The sequence below is a fragment of the Bos indicus x Bos taurus genome, chromosome 26 (assembly GCF_003369695.1).
Source record: "Bos indicus x Bos taurus breed Angus x Brahman F1 hybrid chromosome 26, Bos_hybrid_MaternalHap_v2.0, whole genome shotgun sequence".
Lineage (NCBI taxonomy): Eukaryota > Metazoa > Chordata > Mammalia > Artiodactyla > Bovidae > Bos > Bos indicus x Bos taurus.
The window spans coordinates 11,971,392-11,991,561 of record NC_040101.1 but is presented as its reverse complement, the minus strand read 5'-3'; the positions used below and the strand labels follow the sequence as shown (position 1 = coordinate 11,991,561).

At 43.9% G+C, this 20,170-nt stretch overlaps 1 protein-coding gene across 3 annotated transcripts in view; it reads right to left on the bottom strand.

The window, feature by feature from the left end:
• The window catches only part of MCMBP (minichromosome maintenance complex binding protein), a 39,448-nt gene extending 21,312 nt beyond the window's left edge, over positions 1-18,136 (bottom strand). The window contains exons 1-4 of one of the 3 annotated variants that reach the window (XM_027529102.1): positions 17,790-18,136; positions 2,132-2,217; positions 1,389-1,529; positions 1,228-1,269 (exon numbers count right to left, since the gene is read on the bottom strand). In XM_027529102.1, the coding sequence (XP_027384903.1) occupies positions 1,228-1,269; positions 1,389-1,529; positions 2,132-2,217; positions 17,790-17,847 (327 nt within the window). In that variant the 5' untranslated portion in view covers positions 17,848-18,136. The remainder of the gene's footprint in view (positions 1-1,227; positions 1,270-1,388; positions 1,530-2,131; positions 2,218-17,789) is intronic. The other 2 variants (XM_027529104.1, XM_027529103.1) reach the window with 2 other exon arrangements.
• Positions 18,137-20,170: the final 2,034 nt, after the last annotated feature.

The following is a 20,170-nucleotide window of genomic DNA, read 5'->3' as shown; positions in this document are numbered from 1 at the left end:
GGATTTTGTCTTCTTTCTTCTTCCCTTTCCCATTATTGATATGTAGGAGAGTTTCTATTACTTCCTTTTATCAAAGAAGGCTTAAATTTACTTTTTTCTTCCCAGGAAAAGAGGGCAGGATTTAATCAAATTTAATTAAGCACATGTAGGGGCTTCCCTGGCAGTTCAGGGGTTAGGTGTGGATTTGCTCCCTGGTCAGGGAACTAAGATCCCACATGCTGTGCAGCATGGCCAAAAGAAAAAAAAAAAGGTATAAAAAAATTAAGCGCATGCAAAGCCTTTAAAGTAATATTCTTTCATTTTTCTTCTACTTTTCATTTTTAAAGAACTTGGGTAATTTTTAAAAGCAAGTATGTAGACATTAGGAAAAGAAAGGAAGTAACTTGTCATTTACAATATTCCACCTTCTAAGACATTTTTAGAAGATCAAAAAAAAATCATATCAGAGAAACTCAAGTAAAAGGCAAATAAACAAAACATTTCACATGACTTCTTAGAACTTATATACAAGATAAGTAAATTTATGATCCACCAAAGGAAAATAATATTCCCTGCCCAGGAAAAAATGCTCATTAAAAAGTTTTTTATAAGCCCCATGTTCCTCCCCGCGTCCCTCCGGCACCTGGCGCTTTGTAGAGCCCAAAAGCTGAGAGGGGTTAGAGGCGCCTATCACATCCTAGAGGTTGTTTATGTCGAGCTGTGGATGTTACACGCGTTGTTTGGCCAGGACAGCGAGATGCTGGCGGCCTTCTACGGGTGGTTCAGGGTCTCTTTCGTGGTCAGCGCGGTCCCAGGATGCGGAGTCCTGGTCTTCATCATCGGATCGCCCCTTTACCAGTATGTGACCAAGTTCCTCATCGTAGCAATGTGTTTCCAGCTTCGGATCCGCCAAAATCAAGCCAGAGGTCGGACCAGACAGCTGCTAAATTCTACGCGGGCCTGGAGGTGCTCGGGTTAAGGCGGGGCCGACCCCGGCCCCCTAATCCAGAGGACAGGGAACGCACGGCTTGTGCAAATGCTGATCTGGAGGTCTGGAGGCTAAGGCTCCACCCAGTTCTGTGAGCACCATGAAAGATGCTGATGAGGGTACGGGTGGGGCACCTGTTCTTAATTCTGTCCCTTTTGAGTGACTGCAAGCTCAATCTTCTAAGGAAATTTTCTATGGTTTTATAATAAGTGATTTTTGTTGGAAAAAAAAAGTTTTTTATATATTTTAAGTATACATACCCCACACTCTGCTACATCTCTATATTTTCCAAAATGAAGAACCTATGACCAAAACAAAAAATAACAGTATTATATCAACATTATCAGAATCAAAACTGCCATAGACAAAGCTAATCCTACTAATTGTGAACACTAAGTTTAACGAAAAAGGCGATACATACACGTGCTTTTGTGTTTCGGTTAACAGTTTCATACACTCCCATGTAAAATTCAGGGTCAAACATATCCTGAACCATGCAACGAAACTTCACAAAACTGTTAGGTTTCAAATAATGAAGAGGAACTTCATTCAGTGATGGTACCTTAAAGGAAAACAAACAATCAAGTCAAAATAGTCTGTGTATAAGACGTTAAGCACATACACATATATATCCAGACAAACCACCGTCCCCACCTACCCACCGCATATACAAAATCAGGCCCTATCAGGGAGCCAAATGATTTCAACGCTCAATAACACAAATGCTGAACATAAGTCCTTTCCGCGTTCTTGCAAGTTCAGTTCGTATGATGACATTTGATTATAATGTCAAAGGATGCTTTTCCTTCAGAACACTTTCCACTTAGCAGAAAGGTATTGGCTTTGTTGAGCTCATCTCTTAAAACTCGTACAAGTAATTCTTTAAAATGAAGGTAATAAAAAATCATCGAAGCTCGCACAATTACCCTTTTTTTCACGGTCAGTTACTGCCACCTACAGGTGCCAGTACAGAAGCACTTATTTGCTTGAATTTAAATTGCAAGAGAACAAAATCTTTTAATACATATGCACTTAAGGCAGAGGGCGGTACATGTTAATTTATATATTTTTAAGTTATATGTGGATCACTACTGCGAGAAACTGGAAGTCTGCCCAACCCTCGCCCACCCACCCACCTCCAGCAAACAGCATTAATAAGCTTACCCATTTAGGAGCATTATTCTCCTTCAGCTTTTCCTTAAAATATTCTATTACTTTCTTCTCCCAGTCAGGATTAACTCCATTTTGAGCTGAAAGAAAAATATACTTTTCAAAGCTGAAGGTACATTAGTTTAGGGTGCCTTATTGGAAGCGCTGCGCAAGACACCAGAAGCTGCCGGGTAGGGGGCTGGATATTACAGTCGGGGTGAGGCCGAGCCCCTGTGGGCTCTCAGGTGCTAACAGTCTCCCGAGAGCTCTTCCACAGTGAGAGATGAGGCCCCCAGACACAGCAGCACAGGAACCATCGCCTGAAAGGCACTCTGCTGCTTGAAAACATTTTAATACAGATTTAAAACACTTTTACAATTACCCTGAAATGAAAAGAGAACATGTTCTTCTTCTACTGTTTTTTTAAATTTTTTATTTGGGAATAATTTCAAACTTCCAAAAAGTCACAATGAAAATTACAAAGAACACTTGTACCCTCGCCCCCATTTACTTTATTACTTGCTTGCTCTCTCTCTCTCTCCCACATTTTTCTCACTTGACCTTACATTACACACACATCACTTATTTTTATCTTTAAATAGTACTTGGGCTTCCCTGGTGGCTCAGCTGGTAAAGAATTTGTCTGCAATGCAGGAGACCTGGGTTTGATCCCTGAGTTGCGAAGATCCCCTGGAGAAGGGAAAGGCTACCCAACTCTCCAGTATTCTGGCCTGGAGAATTCCATGGACTGTATAGTCCAAGGGGCTGCAAAGAGTCGGATACGACTGAGCGACTTTCACTTAAATAGTACAGTGTGTTTCCTAAGAATAAGGAGATTATCTTACATAACCACGGTACTTGCTATCAATCTCAGGAAGTTTGAAATCAATACCAAACTTTTTTTTATCAAGTCTACCACGCATATTCCAACTTGTCTCCTGACCTGACACTATTGTTTATTGTACTTTTTCCACTTCAGTACAGATCCAGTTTAGGATCACATGCTGCTTTCTGCTATCTTTTTTTTTCCTTTTAATCTTTTTTTATTCCGGAACAGTTCCTCAATCTTTATCTTTTATGACACTGATAATGAAGAACACAAACCCATTATAAAAAACAGAATGTTCCTCCCTGGGTCTGTCTGATGTCTCCTTATGCGTAGAGTGCAGTTACACGTTCCCAGTCAGAGTGCTACATAAGCGTGCGGTGTCCTTGAACGGCTGCTGTACGTGCTTCGCTGAGACAGGAGATGTTCATCTTCTCTTCGTGCATGTTAATTTTCACCACCCAGTAAAAGTGACAGCCAAGTTCTCCACAGTAGTCACTTTCCCCCTGTCTCCTCTAGTAAGCAATCTACAGGAGATACCTCAGGACCAAACAAGTAATTTTCATGAAACTTGCCCTGCTCCCAAGATTCAGCACACCTCTTGCAATGATGATTGCAAAATAAGAGAAAGGTGTTTTTAATGTCATATTAAAGATAAGAAACCAGCTTTTAAAAAATTATGCGAACTGGCCAAGACTAAAAAGTGAATCATCAAAAAAAAAACAAAAACAAAACCCCAGGAATATATATATACGCATGTTTTCATGAATTAGAACTACCTGAGTGAACTCCGGGAGTTGGTGATGGACAGGGAGGCCTGGGGTGCTGCGATTCATGGGGTCGCAAAGAGTCGGACAAGACTGAGCAACTGATCTGATCTGATCTGAACCAGACCTTTGCCAACAAAGGTCCATTTGGTCAAGGTTATGGTTTTTCCAGTGGTCATGTATGGATGTGAGAGTTGGACTGTGAAGAAAGCTGAGGACTGAAGAATTGACGCTTTTGAACTATGGTGTTGGAGAAGACTCTTAAGTCTCTTGGACTGCAAGGAGATCCAACCAGTCCATTCTAAAGGAGATCAATCCTGGGTGTTCTTTGGAAGGAATGATGCTGAAGCTGAAACTCCAATACTTTGGCCATCTCATGCGAAGAGCTGACTTATTGGAAAAGACCCTGATGCTGGGAGGGATTGGGGGCAGGAGGAGAAGGGGACAACAGAGGATGAGATGGCTGGATGGCATCACTGACTCGATGGACGTGAGTCTGGGTGAACTCTAGGAGTTGGTGATGGACAGGGAGGCCTGGCATGCTGCAATTCATGGGGTCGCAAAGAGTCGGACACGACTGAGCGACTGAACTGAACTGACCCACTGCTGGTCAATACTTCCAACAATGCATGGGTACCATATACATCACACAAGTGATATGGAAATGTGGTGTAAAGGGATTTTGTCTTTATTTGTTATGCAGCTGGTTCTGTTAGAAACACTCATAAGATCCTGCTAACACCTGCTGTAGCAGAGATTCCTAATGCTTTCACTTAACTGAGCAAAAGACAGTTATTAAAAAGCACTCGTGGAGGTGAAAGAGCCCTCAGTGATTCTGATTGCAATGAGGGTTAAATCACTGTGTGTGTATGTCAGTCATCACGTCCACTGCTTTGCAACCCCATGGACTGTAGGCCACCAGGCTCCTCTATCCATGGGATTTCCCAGACAAGAATACTAGAGTGGGTTGCTATTTCCTTCTCCAGGGCATCTTCTCAATCCAGGTCTCTTGCACTGTAGATGGATTCTTTACCAACTGAGCTACAGCAATGCCCCCAAGGGTTAAATCCACTACTAGTAAACTGGTCCTCAAAGTGTGGCTTCCCAGACCAGCAGCACTAGCACCACCTGAGCAGTTGTTAGCAAGGCAGTTCTTCAGCCCATCCCAGAACTACTGAATGAGAAACTCTGGAGGTGAGGCCTAGCAATTCATACTTTAAAATACCCTCTAGGGATTCTGATGCACACTGAAATTTGAGAAGTAGTGGTCGACTAAATGCATGCCAATAAAGGATCACTGAATGGGGATGGGGGGTGGGGAGACTAGACTGGGTATTTCTGGTTCTAGTCAAAATGGATGTTTGCTACAAGCAGACATGACCGCCAACACCACTATTCTGACTGCATCTGTGTAAGAAGGTTGAATATACCACATCAGAGGCAATGAAGCTACATCAAAGAGTGACTAGGAAGCAGCAAGTTACTTCGAAGTAACTTACATGTTATGAAACGTTAAACAAAACATCTGGTATTGCTGAACAATTTAAGGACTGCAGTAGAGAATTCCAAAATTCTCAGAAGTACAGTAACTACCCATTATGTATTAAGCCTACTTTATGCCCAGCACTCTGCCAGGTGCTATCAGGATCCTTAGAATTGAAGGAACTTAGTGACTTCACTTTCACTTTTCACTTTCATGCATTGGAGAAGGAAATGGCGACCCACTCCCGTGTTCTTGCCTGGAGAATCCCAGGCACGGGGGAGCCTGGTGGGCTGCCGTCTATGGGGTCGCACAGAGTCAGACACGACTGTAGTGACTTAGCAGCAAGCAGCAGAGCTAAGACAGGGCTTCCCAGGTGGCTCAGTGGTAAAGAATCCTCCTGCCAATGCAGGAGACGTGGGTTTGATCCCTAGGTTGGGAAGATCTCCTGGAGGTGCATGCAAGCACATGACAGCTAAGATAAGCTATGAGCAGAAAAACAGGCAAAAGCAAATAGGAAAAAATAATGAAGGTCAAAATATCTCAGAGAGGGCTTCTGAAAGAGGTGGTGTTTGAGCCAGGCCTGGGAAGAGAGGCAGAATGGAACCATGTTGAGGTATGAGGGGTGGGCATATTGCAGACACAGGGCATTCTAGAGGAGGGAACAGTAATAGTAAGCCAAAGACAAGGACGGACATACCAGAAATTCAAATACGCGAGCACAAAGTGGCTGGAAAAGAACAAAGCTAACGAACAAAAGGAAGATGAGACCAAACAGATCACAGAGTTTTCAATGCCAGGCTACAGATCCACTCTCTGTTCATCAACAATTCACCTTTACATTCCCAGGCTCTAGCAAGCGCCTGGGACACAGCTACTAGAGTCAGAGAAATAAACATTAAATAGACAAAACACTGAGAAAAATAAGCTGTTTCGCAAGACTAGCACCCATTTCCCCTTTTTCTAGCAACAGTGCCTCTTCTGAGGAGGAACCACAGCACCCTCACTCTCAGCCCCGGGGCGGACCTGACGGAGGCCTCACAGAAGTTCTAATGATCAGGTTAGGGGGGCCTCAGTCAAGGACAACCCCGGGTATAAGGCTCAGCAGCTGGGTCCCACAAATCCCAGAGCTGCCTGTGGCCACAATGACAGAGGTCTGTCTGAAAACAAAGCCATCCCAGGGGAAAGTGGAGTAGAGAGCCTGATTTCTGAAGTATTTGGCTGTAGTTGAGCCAGACGTTAGCCCACTCAGGAACTGTTACCTCAAACAATGTGTTCATCTTCCTCGGTTTAAGCAGAATCGACCTGGGCCACGGGCAACCGAGAATCCTGCTGAGCACATATATATCACTATCATCTTTCTCACGAATTCCCTGCCATCTGAACGTGGGCACCCCTGCACTCTCTTGCCCTAGTTTAAGTGGTCAGAGGAACTGAGGAACAAAAGACAGACACACTTTTACACTCTCACCAACAGCCTATGAGAGGTCCAATGCTCTGCCTCAATACTTCATCTGGTCAATCTTTTCAATACGCATCATATACCAAATTAATGTTTTTGTTTCTAGTGTGACATAGACATCAAGGCTCATTTTTTTCCAGAAAGATATCTATTTGTTCCAGCCTTATTTAAAAGACTTTCTAGCGGTAAACTGCTTTGGCAAACAGAGTAACAATTAACTGTCACACAATTACCAATGAGAAAACATGCCACAAAACCATGGTCAAAGATGAGGAACTTCACTCATACACTGTCAATCTTTCCTCCTATAGAATTAGCAAACTTGCATGGGTCCAAGTCCATCACTGATGAGAAATAGATGCTGTAAGTGGGGAAAGTCTTCTCGCTGGCCCTCAGCAGCAACAGATGAGATTTTTTTGCTGTGGTACTACTGTCAAACTCAACTCCTGTTTTTGTTACTGTATTCTGTTAAACTGGTAAGAGTTGTCTATCCTTATGCCAATACCATATTGTCTTAATCACTATAGACTGATAGCGAGTCTTAAAATTAGGTAGTGATGTTCTTCATCTTTGCTTTCAAGTTTGTCTTGATTATTCTAGATTCTCAACATTTCTAAGTAATTCTGAGGAACACTTGAAAACGACTGCTGAAATTTCTATCAGATTATATTTTGATGTTTAAATTTCAATTTGATTATATACTGCATATATAGATTTGAGGAGAACTAAGATGTAAGTCCCTTGGACTGCAGGGAGATCCAATCAGTCCATCCTAAAGGAGACTAGTCCCGGGTGTTCATTGGAAGGACTGATGCTGGAGCTGAAACTCCAATACTTTGGCCACCTTATGCAAAAGACCCTGATGCTGGGAGGGACTGCGGGCAGGAGGAGAAGGGAACGACAGAGGATGAGATGGCTGGATGGCATCACCGACTCGACGGACATGAGTTTGGGTGAACTCCAGGAGTTTGTGATGGACAGGAAGGCCTGGTATGCTACGATTCATGGGGCTGCAAAGAGTCAGACACAACTGAGCGACTGAACTGAACTGAACTGAAGATGTAGGAAGAAACCGACCTGCTGTTGCTGACTTTGAAGACCGAAGAGGCCGCAACACAAGAAATCAGCCCAACTCTAGAAGCAGTAAAAAAGGCAAGGAGATAAGAGTACCCCCTAGAGGCTGCAGAAAGGAGGGCAGACCTATGGACAACTTGACTTTATCCCAGTGACACCCACATCAGACTTCTGGCCTCCAGAACTGTAAGAGAATACATTTGTGTAACAAACGCTGGAGAGGGTGTGGAGAAAAGGGAGCCCTCTTAGACTGTTGGTGGGAATGTTAAGTTGGTGTAGCCACTATGGAAAACAGTTAGGAGGTTTTTAAAAAAAAAAAACTAAAAATTAGAGTTGCCACATAAACCAGCAATCCCACTCCTGGGCATATACTGGGACAAACCTACAGTTCAAAAAGATACAGTATCCTGTGACAAATCATAATGGAAAAGAATATTAAAAATATATATATTATGTATATAACTGAATCATTTTCCTATACAGCAGAAATGAACACAACACTGTAAACCAACCATATTACAATAAAAAATAAATTTATGTTGTTTTAAGCAATTAAATTTGTGGTAATTATTACAGCAGAAATCGGAAATTAATAGTGTATTTTTTAAAGAACTGGTCTATTGCATCCAAGCTGTTGAATTTATACCTAGAGCTGTTTGTGTCACTCTCTCCCTGTCTGTATTGCCCTTTCACATGTCTCCAATGGTACCTGCTCTTTCAAAACAGTACAGCAACTCTGGAACGCAGTTTGGCAGTTTCATACAGGGGCTTCCCAGGTGGCGCTAGTGATAAAGAACCCGCCTTCCAATGCAGGAGGCACAGAGACACAGGTTCAATCCCTGAGCCAGGAAGATCCTCTGGAGGAGGACATGGCAAAAAAAAAAAAAAAAGGATTATCTTATTATTCCCATTTTACAGATGGTAAAATTCAGGTAAAGAAAGGTTAATTGACATGCTCACCCTCAAGGTTAGGAAGTAGGAGGGGCCAAGCAGTGACCCACTACAGAAGTGCTAAGAGTGGGCTAGCCTAAGCACTAGCAATAGGAGGTACCTTTGCTGCAGAGAATCTAAAAATAATAAAACCAACTAAAATCCATTCCACTTCTACCATCACTATGAATTAACCATTCTAAACAATGTCAGTGATAAACTATTTTTCCTTTGAAAATCTTCTGCTGGTATAAATCCTAAACAACTGTTGACTACTGCTGAGTTTTAACACAGACTTCCCCAGTGGCTCAGATGGTAAAGAATCTGCCCACAACGCAGGAGACCCAAATTCGATCCCTGGGTCGGGAAGATCCCCTGGGGAAGGGAATGGCTGCCCACTCCAGTATTCTTGCCTGGAGAATTCCACAGACAGAGAAGCCTGGAGAGCCTACAGTCCACAGGGCTGCAATTACTACATTTTTACTATTTACCCTTTAATAAATATCTCATTAGACACAGAAGTTTATTTGAAGAACCTCTGTTACATTTTGTGACCCCATGGACGGGCTCCTCTGTCCTTCACTATCTCCCAGAATTTGCTCAAAATTCATGTACACTGAGTTGGTGATGCTATCTAACTACCCCATCCTCTGTTATATACTTAGCTCCCAAAACAGACTCAGCCACATGCATTTGTCTGGACAGTAAATTTCTCAGTGGTACGTGTGTGCATGCCCAGTCATGGCTGACCCTTTGCAACCCCAGGGACTGTAGCCTGCCAGGCTCCTCTGCCTGTGTAAATTTTCCAGACAAGAATACTGGAGTGGGTAGCCATTTCCTTCTCCAGGGGACCTTCCCAACTGAGGGCTTAAACCTGCATCTCCTGCATTGGCAGACGGATTCTGTACCACTGAGCCACCTGGGAAGCCCTCTAAGTGATACAGAATAGTCCAAACTTGGTTAGAGCAGTGAGCATCCCCCAAGCCCTATGGTACTCTAGAGTCCTACAGGTATACGAAAGATTTTAAATAAACAAACAATAACCCAGTGACTGTAAAGATGAAGGAGAACTTGAATTACTTCAATTCTATCTTCCATGGGACAACTTGAACAACTTTTTGTGTTTAACATTTTAAGCAGTGAAACAGTATGAAGTGAGAGGTGCAGTTGGTGCAAATTTTGCTCGTAAGTGAACATTTTACTGAATTTGAATCGTATCTTAATATAGAAATATATCCTTCTTAAGGGCTTGCTTCCCTGGTAGCTCACCTGGTAAAGAATCCACCTGCAATGCAGGAGACCCCGGTTGATTCCTGGGTTGCAAAGATACCCTGCAGAAGGGATATCCACTCCACCCTGGTGGCCCAGACCGTAAAGAATCTGCCTGCAATGTGGGAAACCCGGGTTCGATCCCTGGGTCAGGAAGATCCCCTGGAGGAGGGCATGGCAACCCACTCCAGTATTCTTGCTTGGACAATCCCCACGGACAGAGGAGCCTGGTGGGCTACAGTCCATGGGGTCGCAAAGAGTCAGACATCACTGGGCAATTAAGCATAGCACATTTTCTTAAACAGCTATTTGTTTTATAGTAAAGAATGAATCAATAAAATATCAGTAACATCAGTGGAAAGATTTCTAGTTTGTGTCTTTTGTAGATGTTTCAGTTTTATCAAAATTCATTTATAATTAAACTGTTTATATAAAATATTATATTGAATTATAACTAAAAGACCAAAATTCAAACGATTTAGTAGGTATAAACACTATTCAGTAAATAGTTTAGCTTTTTGTCTATAGAAACGTGTTACTCTTAATACGAAAAATTCATTAATTATACAATTAATACAAGATTATTCAAATCTAAAGTGTGGTACCTGTACCAACATGAAACAATGTCATCATAACAGAACTCAACCACCACAAAAAAATTCTAAAATAAGCAGGGTTGAGGAAGAAGTTGATAGAAGCAATGTCTAGATTGAAATATGTAATTACCTTAAACACTGCACATAGCTTCATTTCATGATTATTACTGAAAATAATTCTATAGTATAAAGAAACAAAGTATTAGAAAATGATTAGAGCTAAATGCCCTGGGTATGGCCCTGTAGCTAAGAAGCAGTTTGGCTTTAGAATCTGAAATCTTTACTATTCTCTATTACCCAAAGAACTAAATGCACTACAGATTCAATGCAATCCCCACCATAATGCCAACTGCCTTTTTTGCAGCAATGACAGATTCTAAATTCATATGGAAATACAAGGGATTCTGAAGAGTCAAAACAATCTTTAAAAAAAAGAATGAGGACAAAGTTGGAGGACTCATGCTTCATCATTTTAAAACTTGCTACAAAGTTGCAGTAATCAGGACAACACAGTACTGGCAGAAGGGTAAGCATACAGAGCAACAGAATGGAACTGAGAGTTCAGAAATAACGCTATACATCAATGGTCAACTGATACACACACAGACACACACACAGTTTAAAAAAAAAAAAGCTGCCAAACTGAATCAGTGGGGAAAGAATAGTCTTTTTTAACAAAAAGTGCTGGGGGAGCTTCCAGGATGGTGGAGGCAAGCACGTGCTCAGAAGGCAGCACAGCGAAGTTCCCTGCAGACAGAAGCTGCCCACAAGCGACCCTACCAGACCTTGCCCTTTCATCTGCGTACTTTATGAGATGCTTCAAAATAAACGGGCAGGTGTTCAAACACACATACACAAGGTGCTGTGACAACTAGATGCGCACATGCAAAAGAAGGAATTTGAATCCCGACCTCATACCATCATCCACAAAAATTACTTCAAAATGGATCCAAGACCTAAATGTAAGGAGCTAAACCTACAAAATTCTAAGAAAGAACACAGATATATATCTTTGTGACCTTGCATCAGACAATGGTTTCTTAAATATGGTACCAAAAGCATAAGCAACTAAAGGAAAAAGAAATTGGACATCATCAAAATGAAAAATCTACATCAGAAGATGTTATCAAGAAAGCGAAAAGGCAATTGATACAACAGGTGAAAATATTTCTAAAACATATATCTGATAAGGGTCTAATATACAGAATATATAAAGAACCCTTATAATGCAACAATACAAGCAAAACCCCAATTTAAAAATCTGCAAAAGGGAATTCCTGGAGGTGCAGTGGTTAGGATTCTGGGCTTTCACTGCCAAGGGCATGGGTTCAATCCCTGGTCAGGGAACTAAGATTTGGGAAAAGCTGCATGGTGTGGTCAAAAAATAAAAATCTGCAAAGAATTTGAAAAGTTGTTTCTCCAAATGAGATATACAAAAGGTCTATATGCATGTGAACAGATACAATATACTATTACATTACAGTAATGCAAACTGCAATCATAATGAGATATCACTTCACCCCCATTAGGATGGCTGTTATTAAGACGCTGAAGTGGACTGGAGAAACTGGAACCCTCATACTTTGCTGGTGGCAGCATAAAATGGTGCCAATACTCTGGGGAAAGTTCTAACATGAAATTACCACATGGCCCAGCAATCGCACGCAGAGGCATATGCCCAAGAGAACTGAAAACATGTATTCACACAAAACCATGTGTATTCACAGCGGCACTACTCACAACAGCCAAGTGTCCACCTATGGAGAAACGGATAAACCACACATGGCACATTCACGCTATGGAGCACTGTTCGCAGTCGCGGAAAGGAAGGTAGTACTGACACACGCTACAACACGGATGAACCTTGACGACATTATGCCAAGTTAAAGAAACCAGACACAAGAGGCCAGAAGTTGCATGATCCCATTTATATGAAATGTCCAGACTGGGTAAACCATGGACAGAAGTCCTCGAGTGGTTTTAAGAGGATGGTGGATGGGGCAATCGGGAGCGACTGCTAACACATACGGGCTTCTTTCTGGGGTAACAGTAACGTGCTGATGGCTGCACGTTCACAATGAATAAACTGAAAACCACTGAACTGTACATTTTTAAACGGTGAATTTTATGTTATATCTCAATGCAAAAAAAAAAAGAACTATAATCAGAAACAGTTAAAGAAGTGGGACCCTCAGTGGGAGAAAAGCAGCACACGCTTACTCATTTTATACTGTAACACTGTTTTTTTAACCATATGCAAGTTATTATTCAATAATTTAAAAATTCATATACATACACATGTATGTATCTATACATATGCATGTGTGTGTGTGTGTCTGCTGCTGCTGCTGCTAAGTCACTTCAGTGGTGTCCGACTCTATGCGACCCCACAGACGGCAGCCCACCAGGCTCCGCCATCCCTGGGATTCTCCAGCCAAGAACACTGGAGTGGGCTGCCATTTCCTTCCATGTGTGTATATATACATGCCTTTTGCCATGGCTCGCCAATCCATTCCTCCCTGAGAACTTCCCCCAGTGGAGAGGTGTGAGCCTCAATAGTTATGACCATCCATTACATAACACTGCCCTGGCAGTGGCTGACTGGCCCCTGAGTGAACCACTGACTCCATGCTGGGCCAATCAGATCCTCTAACCCTAAAATCTGGGATTAAGATAAAGATGCTGGAACTTCTCTGGTGGTTCATCTGCTAAGACTCTGCCCTCCCCATACAGGGTGCCCAGGTTTGAACGCTGGTCAGGGAACTAGATCCCACATGCCTCAGCTGAAGACTTGCATGCCGAAACAAATACTGAAGGTCCTACATGCTGCAACTGAGAGCAGGCATAGCCAAAAAAATATTTTTTGAAAAAATAAAGATGCTAGGTCAAGCAGGTTGGAACTGACAAGTGAAACTGGGAGCCCTGGACTAGAGAAAGGTAAAGTTTGTGCGCAGAAATGAACATAGCCTAGGGGAGAAAACTGAGATGTGCTGCTTGGTTGGATTTCTGCTAGCTTTCCAATTTCACTCAGTAGTCTCCTGGGTTATCAAACCACTTGCCCTGCCTTTGGGTTCTACAGCCTTAAAATAAATTACTTTTTTTTCAATGGCCTAACAGGGGCCTGAATATTCATTGGAAGGACTGATGCTGAAGCTGAAACTCCAATACTTTGCCCACCTGATGTGAAGAACTGACTCATTTGAAAAGACCCTGATGCTGGGAAAGACTGAAGGTGGGAGGAGAAGGGGATGACAGAGGATGAGATGGCTGGATGGCATCACTGACTAATGGACATGAGTTTGAGTAAGGTCCGGGAGTTGGTGATGGACAGGGAAGCCTGGCGTGCTGCCGTCCATGGGGCTGCAGAGTTGGACACGACTGAGCGACTGAACAAGGGCCAGGGGGCAGGGAGGCCCAAGGTGGGCACAGACAAAGAGGAATGAATCCCGGTGACAGCAGAACATCAGACAGACTTTTAGGTGATGTTACTATTGCTTTAAATTCTCTAAAATGCTAGTGATAAGGTACTACTCCCTTCTCTCCTCCACACGTCAGTGACCTTTTTCTTCTAAGAGCTAGTCTAATTCTCGTTCTGTTAGATATGACCAAAGTGCCTTGAATATAACTGAAACTAACGATCTTGACCCAACCAACAATCTGAACATAAAGAAATCTGTTGATAAGCATTCCTACTTATTCTGAAATTAAAGCAGTTATTAATTCGAGTGAAAAAAAAATTTTTTTTAATAAAAAACAGATTGAAAGAAAAAAGTATACAAAACTTTTTTTTTTTCTCTCTCTCATTTACAACGCCTGCTTCTGTTTAAGGGAAGCAAGTTGTTACAGGTTACTAATGAACAATCACTGCGGGGACCAAGCCATCAGCATTATGCACATACTCAAGCTCAATATGAGCTTCCCCGGTGGCTCAGACGGTAAAGAATGCGCCTGCAATGCAGGAGACTGGGGTTTGATCCCTGGGTCGGGAAGTTGCCCTGGAGAAGGAAACAGCAACCCACTCCAGAATCCCATGAACAGAGGAGCCTGGTGGGCTACAGTCCATGAAGTCGCAGAGTTGGACACGACTGAGCAATTAACACACACACACACACACACAGCTCAATAAAGTATTTCTAAATCTTAAGTCTATGGACCTCAATGTTCTGCATATAAAATCTTTTAGAAACTGGAATAGAAACAGAAAAAGCATTTTATGAAAGCTTACAGGGAAAAATTTACATACGAACAATCGTAATATGGCAGATACAAATTCAAAATACGCACTGGTTCACAAAGATGAATTATGATTCATATAGTTGTGATTGTGGTCACTAACACAATTTCCAAGTTTCTTATTTGAACCAAGAAAAAAGAATTAGGATTTGCATGTGAAAGTAACTCATACCTGGTATGATCATATTCTCTGAACCAATATAATGTCCACCAAGACTGTCTTTAGTTAAGTTTGTGGTGACAGTAACCACCCCAGTTTACACCATTTCTGATTGATTAATCAGTCTTTTCACTGCCTCTGCTCAACAAACATTCACAGAGCACTCTTTTTAAAAAAATCTTATTTTAGTTTTTGGCTGAGGAGCATGTGGGATCTTGGTCCCCTAACCAGGGATTGAACCTGTGCCCTGGACATTGCAACTGCGGAGCTTTAACCACTGGACCACCAGAAAATCCCTCATGGAGCATTTTCGATGTACAGGTATATTCTAGGCAAATAAAACAGATACACATCCTAAAACCCCCAGGATTAAAACACAGCCAAGGAACCCAGGAAACAAGTGATTTCAACAACATGCTTTACAAGTTAATTTTCAGGCTTCATAGGATCCTATAATTACATGCAGCAGAAGTTACCTAACTCAGGTTCCCAAAGAAGAGTAAGATTTAGCCAGGAAAACAGAAGTGGGAGAGGAAGTCGTGACCAGACAAACGGAACAGCCTATGCAGAAAGCCGAGTGGCATGGTTTAGGATCAGAGAACTGGAAGAAGGTTCAGTGTGAGGGGGAATACAGTGATGAGGTCTGAGAGCTGGGCAATGTGCCTGCCCAGCTGTGTCTGACTTTTTGCGACCCTATGGACTGCAGACCGCCAGCCTTCTTGGTCCACGGGATTTTGCCAGGAAGAATACCAGAGTGGGGTTGCCATTTCCTTCTCCAAGGGATCTTCCTGATCCCAGGATCGAACCTTCGTCTCCAGGGTCGCCTGCATCACAGGTGAATTCTTTACCACTGAGACACCAGAGCTTGGCAGGGGCGGGGCCAAAACGCCTCATAAACCACAAAAGATGAGTATTATTTTTCTCTCTGGGGGAAAAATGGATTTAAAACAATTTCCTATTAGACCAAAGAGTCTACAAGTTTAACACCTCACTTCTCACACAAACATACCTGTGATGTTGTTATTATAAAGCTATCCAATGCCATATATTCACAGTGATAGGAAAATATAGCAAAAATATGCATTATACATCAAAGCAGCTTCTACAAAAATATCATGACTATAAGACAGGATTAGTTTCTTCTCTGCAAGACACAACCTGTATGAGAATAAGACATTCCTAGAGGAAAAACACATCAACAAGGTCCAGGTCACCAACAATACACAAACTTCACAAAATACTGTACAGCCAGAGTTTTATATCCAAATTACACCTATTATACTATAATGAGTTGTTTGCCTCTTAGGGTCCTACAAGCAGGAGACAAAATCTGACACAAACAGATTCAAATATATACCAAATATAAAACCATCTCATTTATCCAGCCAGACTAGGACACGGATATTTCTCATAAATTTTCTAAACATCAATTAAGCACCGAAACTTACTTACTTTTGAATGATTTTCCCTAAAAAACGTCTCTGTGTCTGCACCCTCTTAAACCTACTGTGCAATTTAATCTTCACTCCACATTTTAAGGCCATTATTTCGGAAAACAATTATGGGTTCTAGTATTCATTATGAGCATCAATTACTAGGATTTAGTAGAGAGACATACGCCCCTTTTTGAAAAGGGCCCTGGATGGATATACAGGGATTAAAAAAATTTTTTTTAAAACACTATATACGTAGTTTGAAATTTCTCCTTTAATAGGTTGTCAGTGTTCACTAACTACAATCTGGATGCCTACCCAGGGCTTTTCCTAATTTGCTGCCTTTAGTTTCAGCCTGGGAAACCAGAAAACTGAACAAGTTCAAATCACAAGGAAAACGAATCAAGAGTTGCTGAGTGAGCCTTTCCTGCAAGAAATGCATTTTCTGGCATCCGTTTTGGCTGCTGGGGACTACTTAGCTTCTTAATAAGAGTTCACACTAATATTCCACAAGGTCTTAAGTGAGGAAGGCCACTTTACAAGTTCAAGTTACCTCCTGACAAGTCAGGTGTTCTGATCTTACACACTGATTCCTGGTTGGGTTTGCCTCCACCACTCCTAAGTGCAAAAGACATGCGGGGTGGGGCCAAAATGCCTAGTGAACGGCAACCAGACCTAAATTTTCCTTACTGTACCCTACCCGAAAAGTGTCATTAACCATGACTGCAAGTGCAATTTCCTGAGCTTGCCTGCCACATGCTAAGCTCTTTCTATGCAGGAACGCATCTGAGTTCGTTCACCATTTCTTGCAAGCTCTGGCCCAAGAGGAGATGGGGAGACGAGACAGGTTTTAAAGGTGTCCTAACGGAAAAAATCTAAGTTATCACACTAAATCTTATCTCGAAAATAGAAGATGTGTGTAATACGGGAGTTACAGCCAACTTCTGCAGCGAGCGAGCAAGCAAGAGAGCACTCCCCCCACACACCGGAAGTTTTGAAATGTCCTGCGGGCTTCCCATAGGCAAAGTGCTTTTCGCTACAGCCCATCTCTGCGGGTCCTCCCGAAAGCTTCCAGGACCCCCAACCTCAGAGTCCGGCCGCACGCGGGGCTCGGGGGCCGCCCGCGGGGCCACGAAAGGGGAAGCGAGGCCGTCAATCACGGCCGGCCGCCGGCTCCTGGCGGCGTAACCTTGGCCGCTCGCGAGTCGCGAATCGGGCAGGTGGGAGGCACCTGCGGCCCGGGCCCGGGCAGCCGCGGCCCGGAGTCTCCGGGCGGGAGGGGGTTGCCAAGAGCCGGCGGCGCAGGCCCGGCTGACCGTCTCGGCCGCTCGAGCCCTCGAGGCGGCCCCGCCTGGGCGCCGCGCGGCAGGGTCCGGGCCCCGGGGGCTCGGTGAACTCGGCGGCCCGCCCGGCCCCCGCCCGCCCCCCGGCGCCGCCACTCACCGAAGAAGCCCTGCACGATGCCCAGCGGGTGGCTGAGCCAATCCTCCCCACAGGGCATCTCGCCGACGGGCCGGAGCCGGCGCGGCCCGGGCGTCCCGCGCGCCTCTGCTCCTCGTCGGGGGCTCGGCCGCTCCTCGCCCGCGCCCTCCCACGCAGGGGAAGCCTCGCGGCACGGGCCGCCCGGCCTCCCCGCGCCTCAGGGAACGGCGGCGGCGGCGGCGGCTGTGAGGCGCTGCCGGCGACTGGCAGGCGGCGCGTGCGGGCCCCCAGCCTCCACTTCGCACAATGGCGGGAAATAGGCGCCGCCGCCGCCGACCGCGCTGCCGGCGACCTGGGTGGAGCTCGTGCGGGGAGGGGCGGCGGGAGCGCGCGGCGCGGCCCCGCGGCGGGGAGGCGGGGCGGCCTTGCTCCGGGGAGGGGGGCGGGGCTCGGCGGGGCGGGGCCGCGGCGGCGACGCGGCGGCAGGGCGGTCGCCATCTTGGAGACGGGCGAGGGGAAGGGCAGGGTTGGCCTCGCGAGTATGCCGCGTGGTTACTTGAGGGCTGCACTTTGCTAGGTGTCCCTCTGCAGACTCGGAAGGAGAAATTCCCGAAGTCTGGTTTGTCTGTTTATAGTGGCGAGGCCTTGCGCAGGTTGGAGACCTCAACAGTCCAAAAGCACAAGCGCAAAGAGACCTCAAAGTTATTTCTGGGCAAAATTAGAAGGTAACGTTGCCTCTGGTGTCTGCCCACCTCGTTCCGCCTCTTGGTGTTTTTTTTGTTTTGTTTTGTTTGGCCAATGGCAACTCTTTTGTTTGGTTCCGTGCTAGAAACCCTCTGTAGTGATTTTCCTCCCCTGGATCAAGTCTTCCCTCGACTGGATCAAAACAGTGGTATCTGTACACAGAAAAGATCTGGTTAATAGTAACCTTTGATGAGGAAATTTGGAAAATATCCCAGTTCTGTAATGAAACAGCCCCTAGATCTGGAATATATCGGAGAAAAACCTCCCTCTCATAACCTGAAATACAGCGTATTAACAGAAGGATGATCTGAATGCGATCATCTCCACTCCCTAAAAAGTGGGGAGCTGGAGAACTGAACTCAGATCTCAAGCCCTCCTTAGGGCAAAAGGGTTTATTTTGTATCTGTCACTGTGAACTAATTACATTCCTCTGAATCTGGTGGTCAAGGCTGGTTGAATCCCCAGATATGGAAACTGAAGCTATGGAGACCTGATCACGCAGGGCCTTCTGTACTGGCATCCACAGATATCTGTTCCTGGAACCAATTCCCTGCAATTGATACCAGGGAATGACTGTGATTGGTATATTATACTATACATCTGGCTCTTGTGAGTTTGGGTGAGCTGAGAAAATGGTTTCAAATCTTTGGCATTACTACTTCTTTCATTCATTGATTTAGCAGAGAAGGGCTCGAGATTCCTGGTATTGAATAGAGAAATCTCCTATTTAGCTTTGTGGCCAGTAAAATGCAAATTAAATGTATGTCATGGACATCTGCTTTTAAATTATAATTTCAATTTGCTGTATATGAAATTGCAGCTGGACACCAATTCAGCAGTGGCTAAGAACACTTCAGCTTTTGGTTTCTCCCTCTGTAGTCAGTGATTTGTAGACAATTGTTCAGATTTAACTTTAAGAGACACTGTGATCCTACTGAAATGTAATTACTTTATAATGTGAATAATTTCACCCTCTAATTTTCCTGTTTTGACACTACTAATGAGTGGTTATGAAAACTTAAAAGGCCAAGGGAAGGTCCTTAAGAGTACTTCTCTATGGCAAGATTTATTTTCCCACTGCTGTCAATCACACTTCCCCCACTCTCAAGTCTGTATTTTTAAGAAGGGCATTAAGGGACTTCTGTGATGGTCCAATGGTTAAGAATTTGTCTCCCAGTGCAGGGGACCCAAGTTGATCCTTCGTGGGGAAACTAAAACTCCACATGCTGAGGGGCAGCTAAGCTGGTGGGCTACAACTACTGAGCCCATGTACTCTAGAGCCTGTGTTCCACAACGAGAGAAGCCCCCATGGACTGCAAAAAAGACCCACTGCCTTCATGTTATGTACAGTTCAGTGAGAGACTTATGACTGAATAATTATCCATTTACAACCATGATAGATACCAGGAAAGAAAAAGTGAAGTTCTGTAAAAGGAATGACTAGCACCATCTAGTCTAGAGAGGGAGGGTTTTGGGGAAAGGATCCTTCAGGGATTTCCTGAAAATGTGACATTTTCCACTAGGACTTGAAAGATAAATAAGAGTTAGTTAGGTGAAAAGCGTGAGGGAAAATTATTACAAGTCTTAAGGCAAGGAAAACAAAAACTTGAATAGAAAATTAAGAGTCACAATTTATGTCATGACAAAGCTCTCAAGAG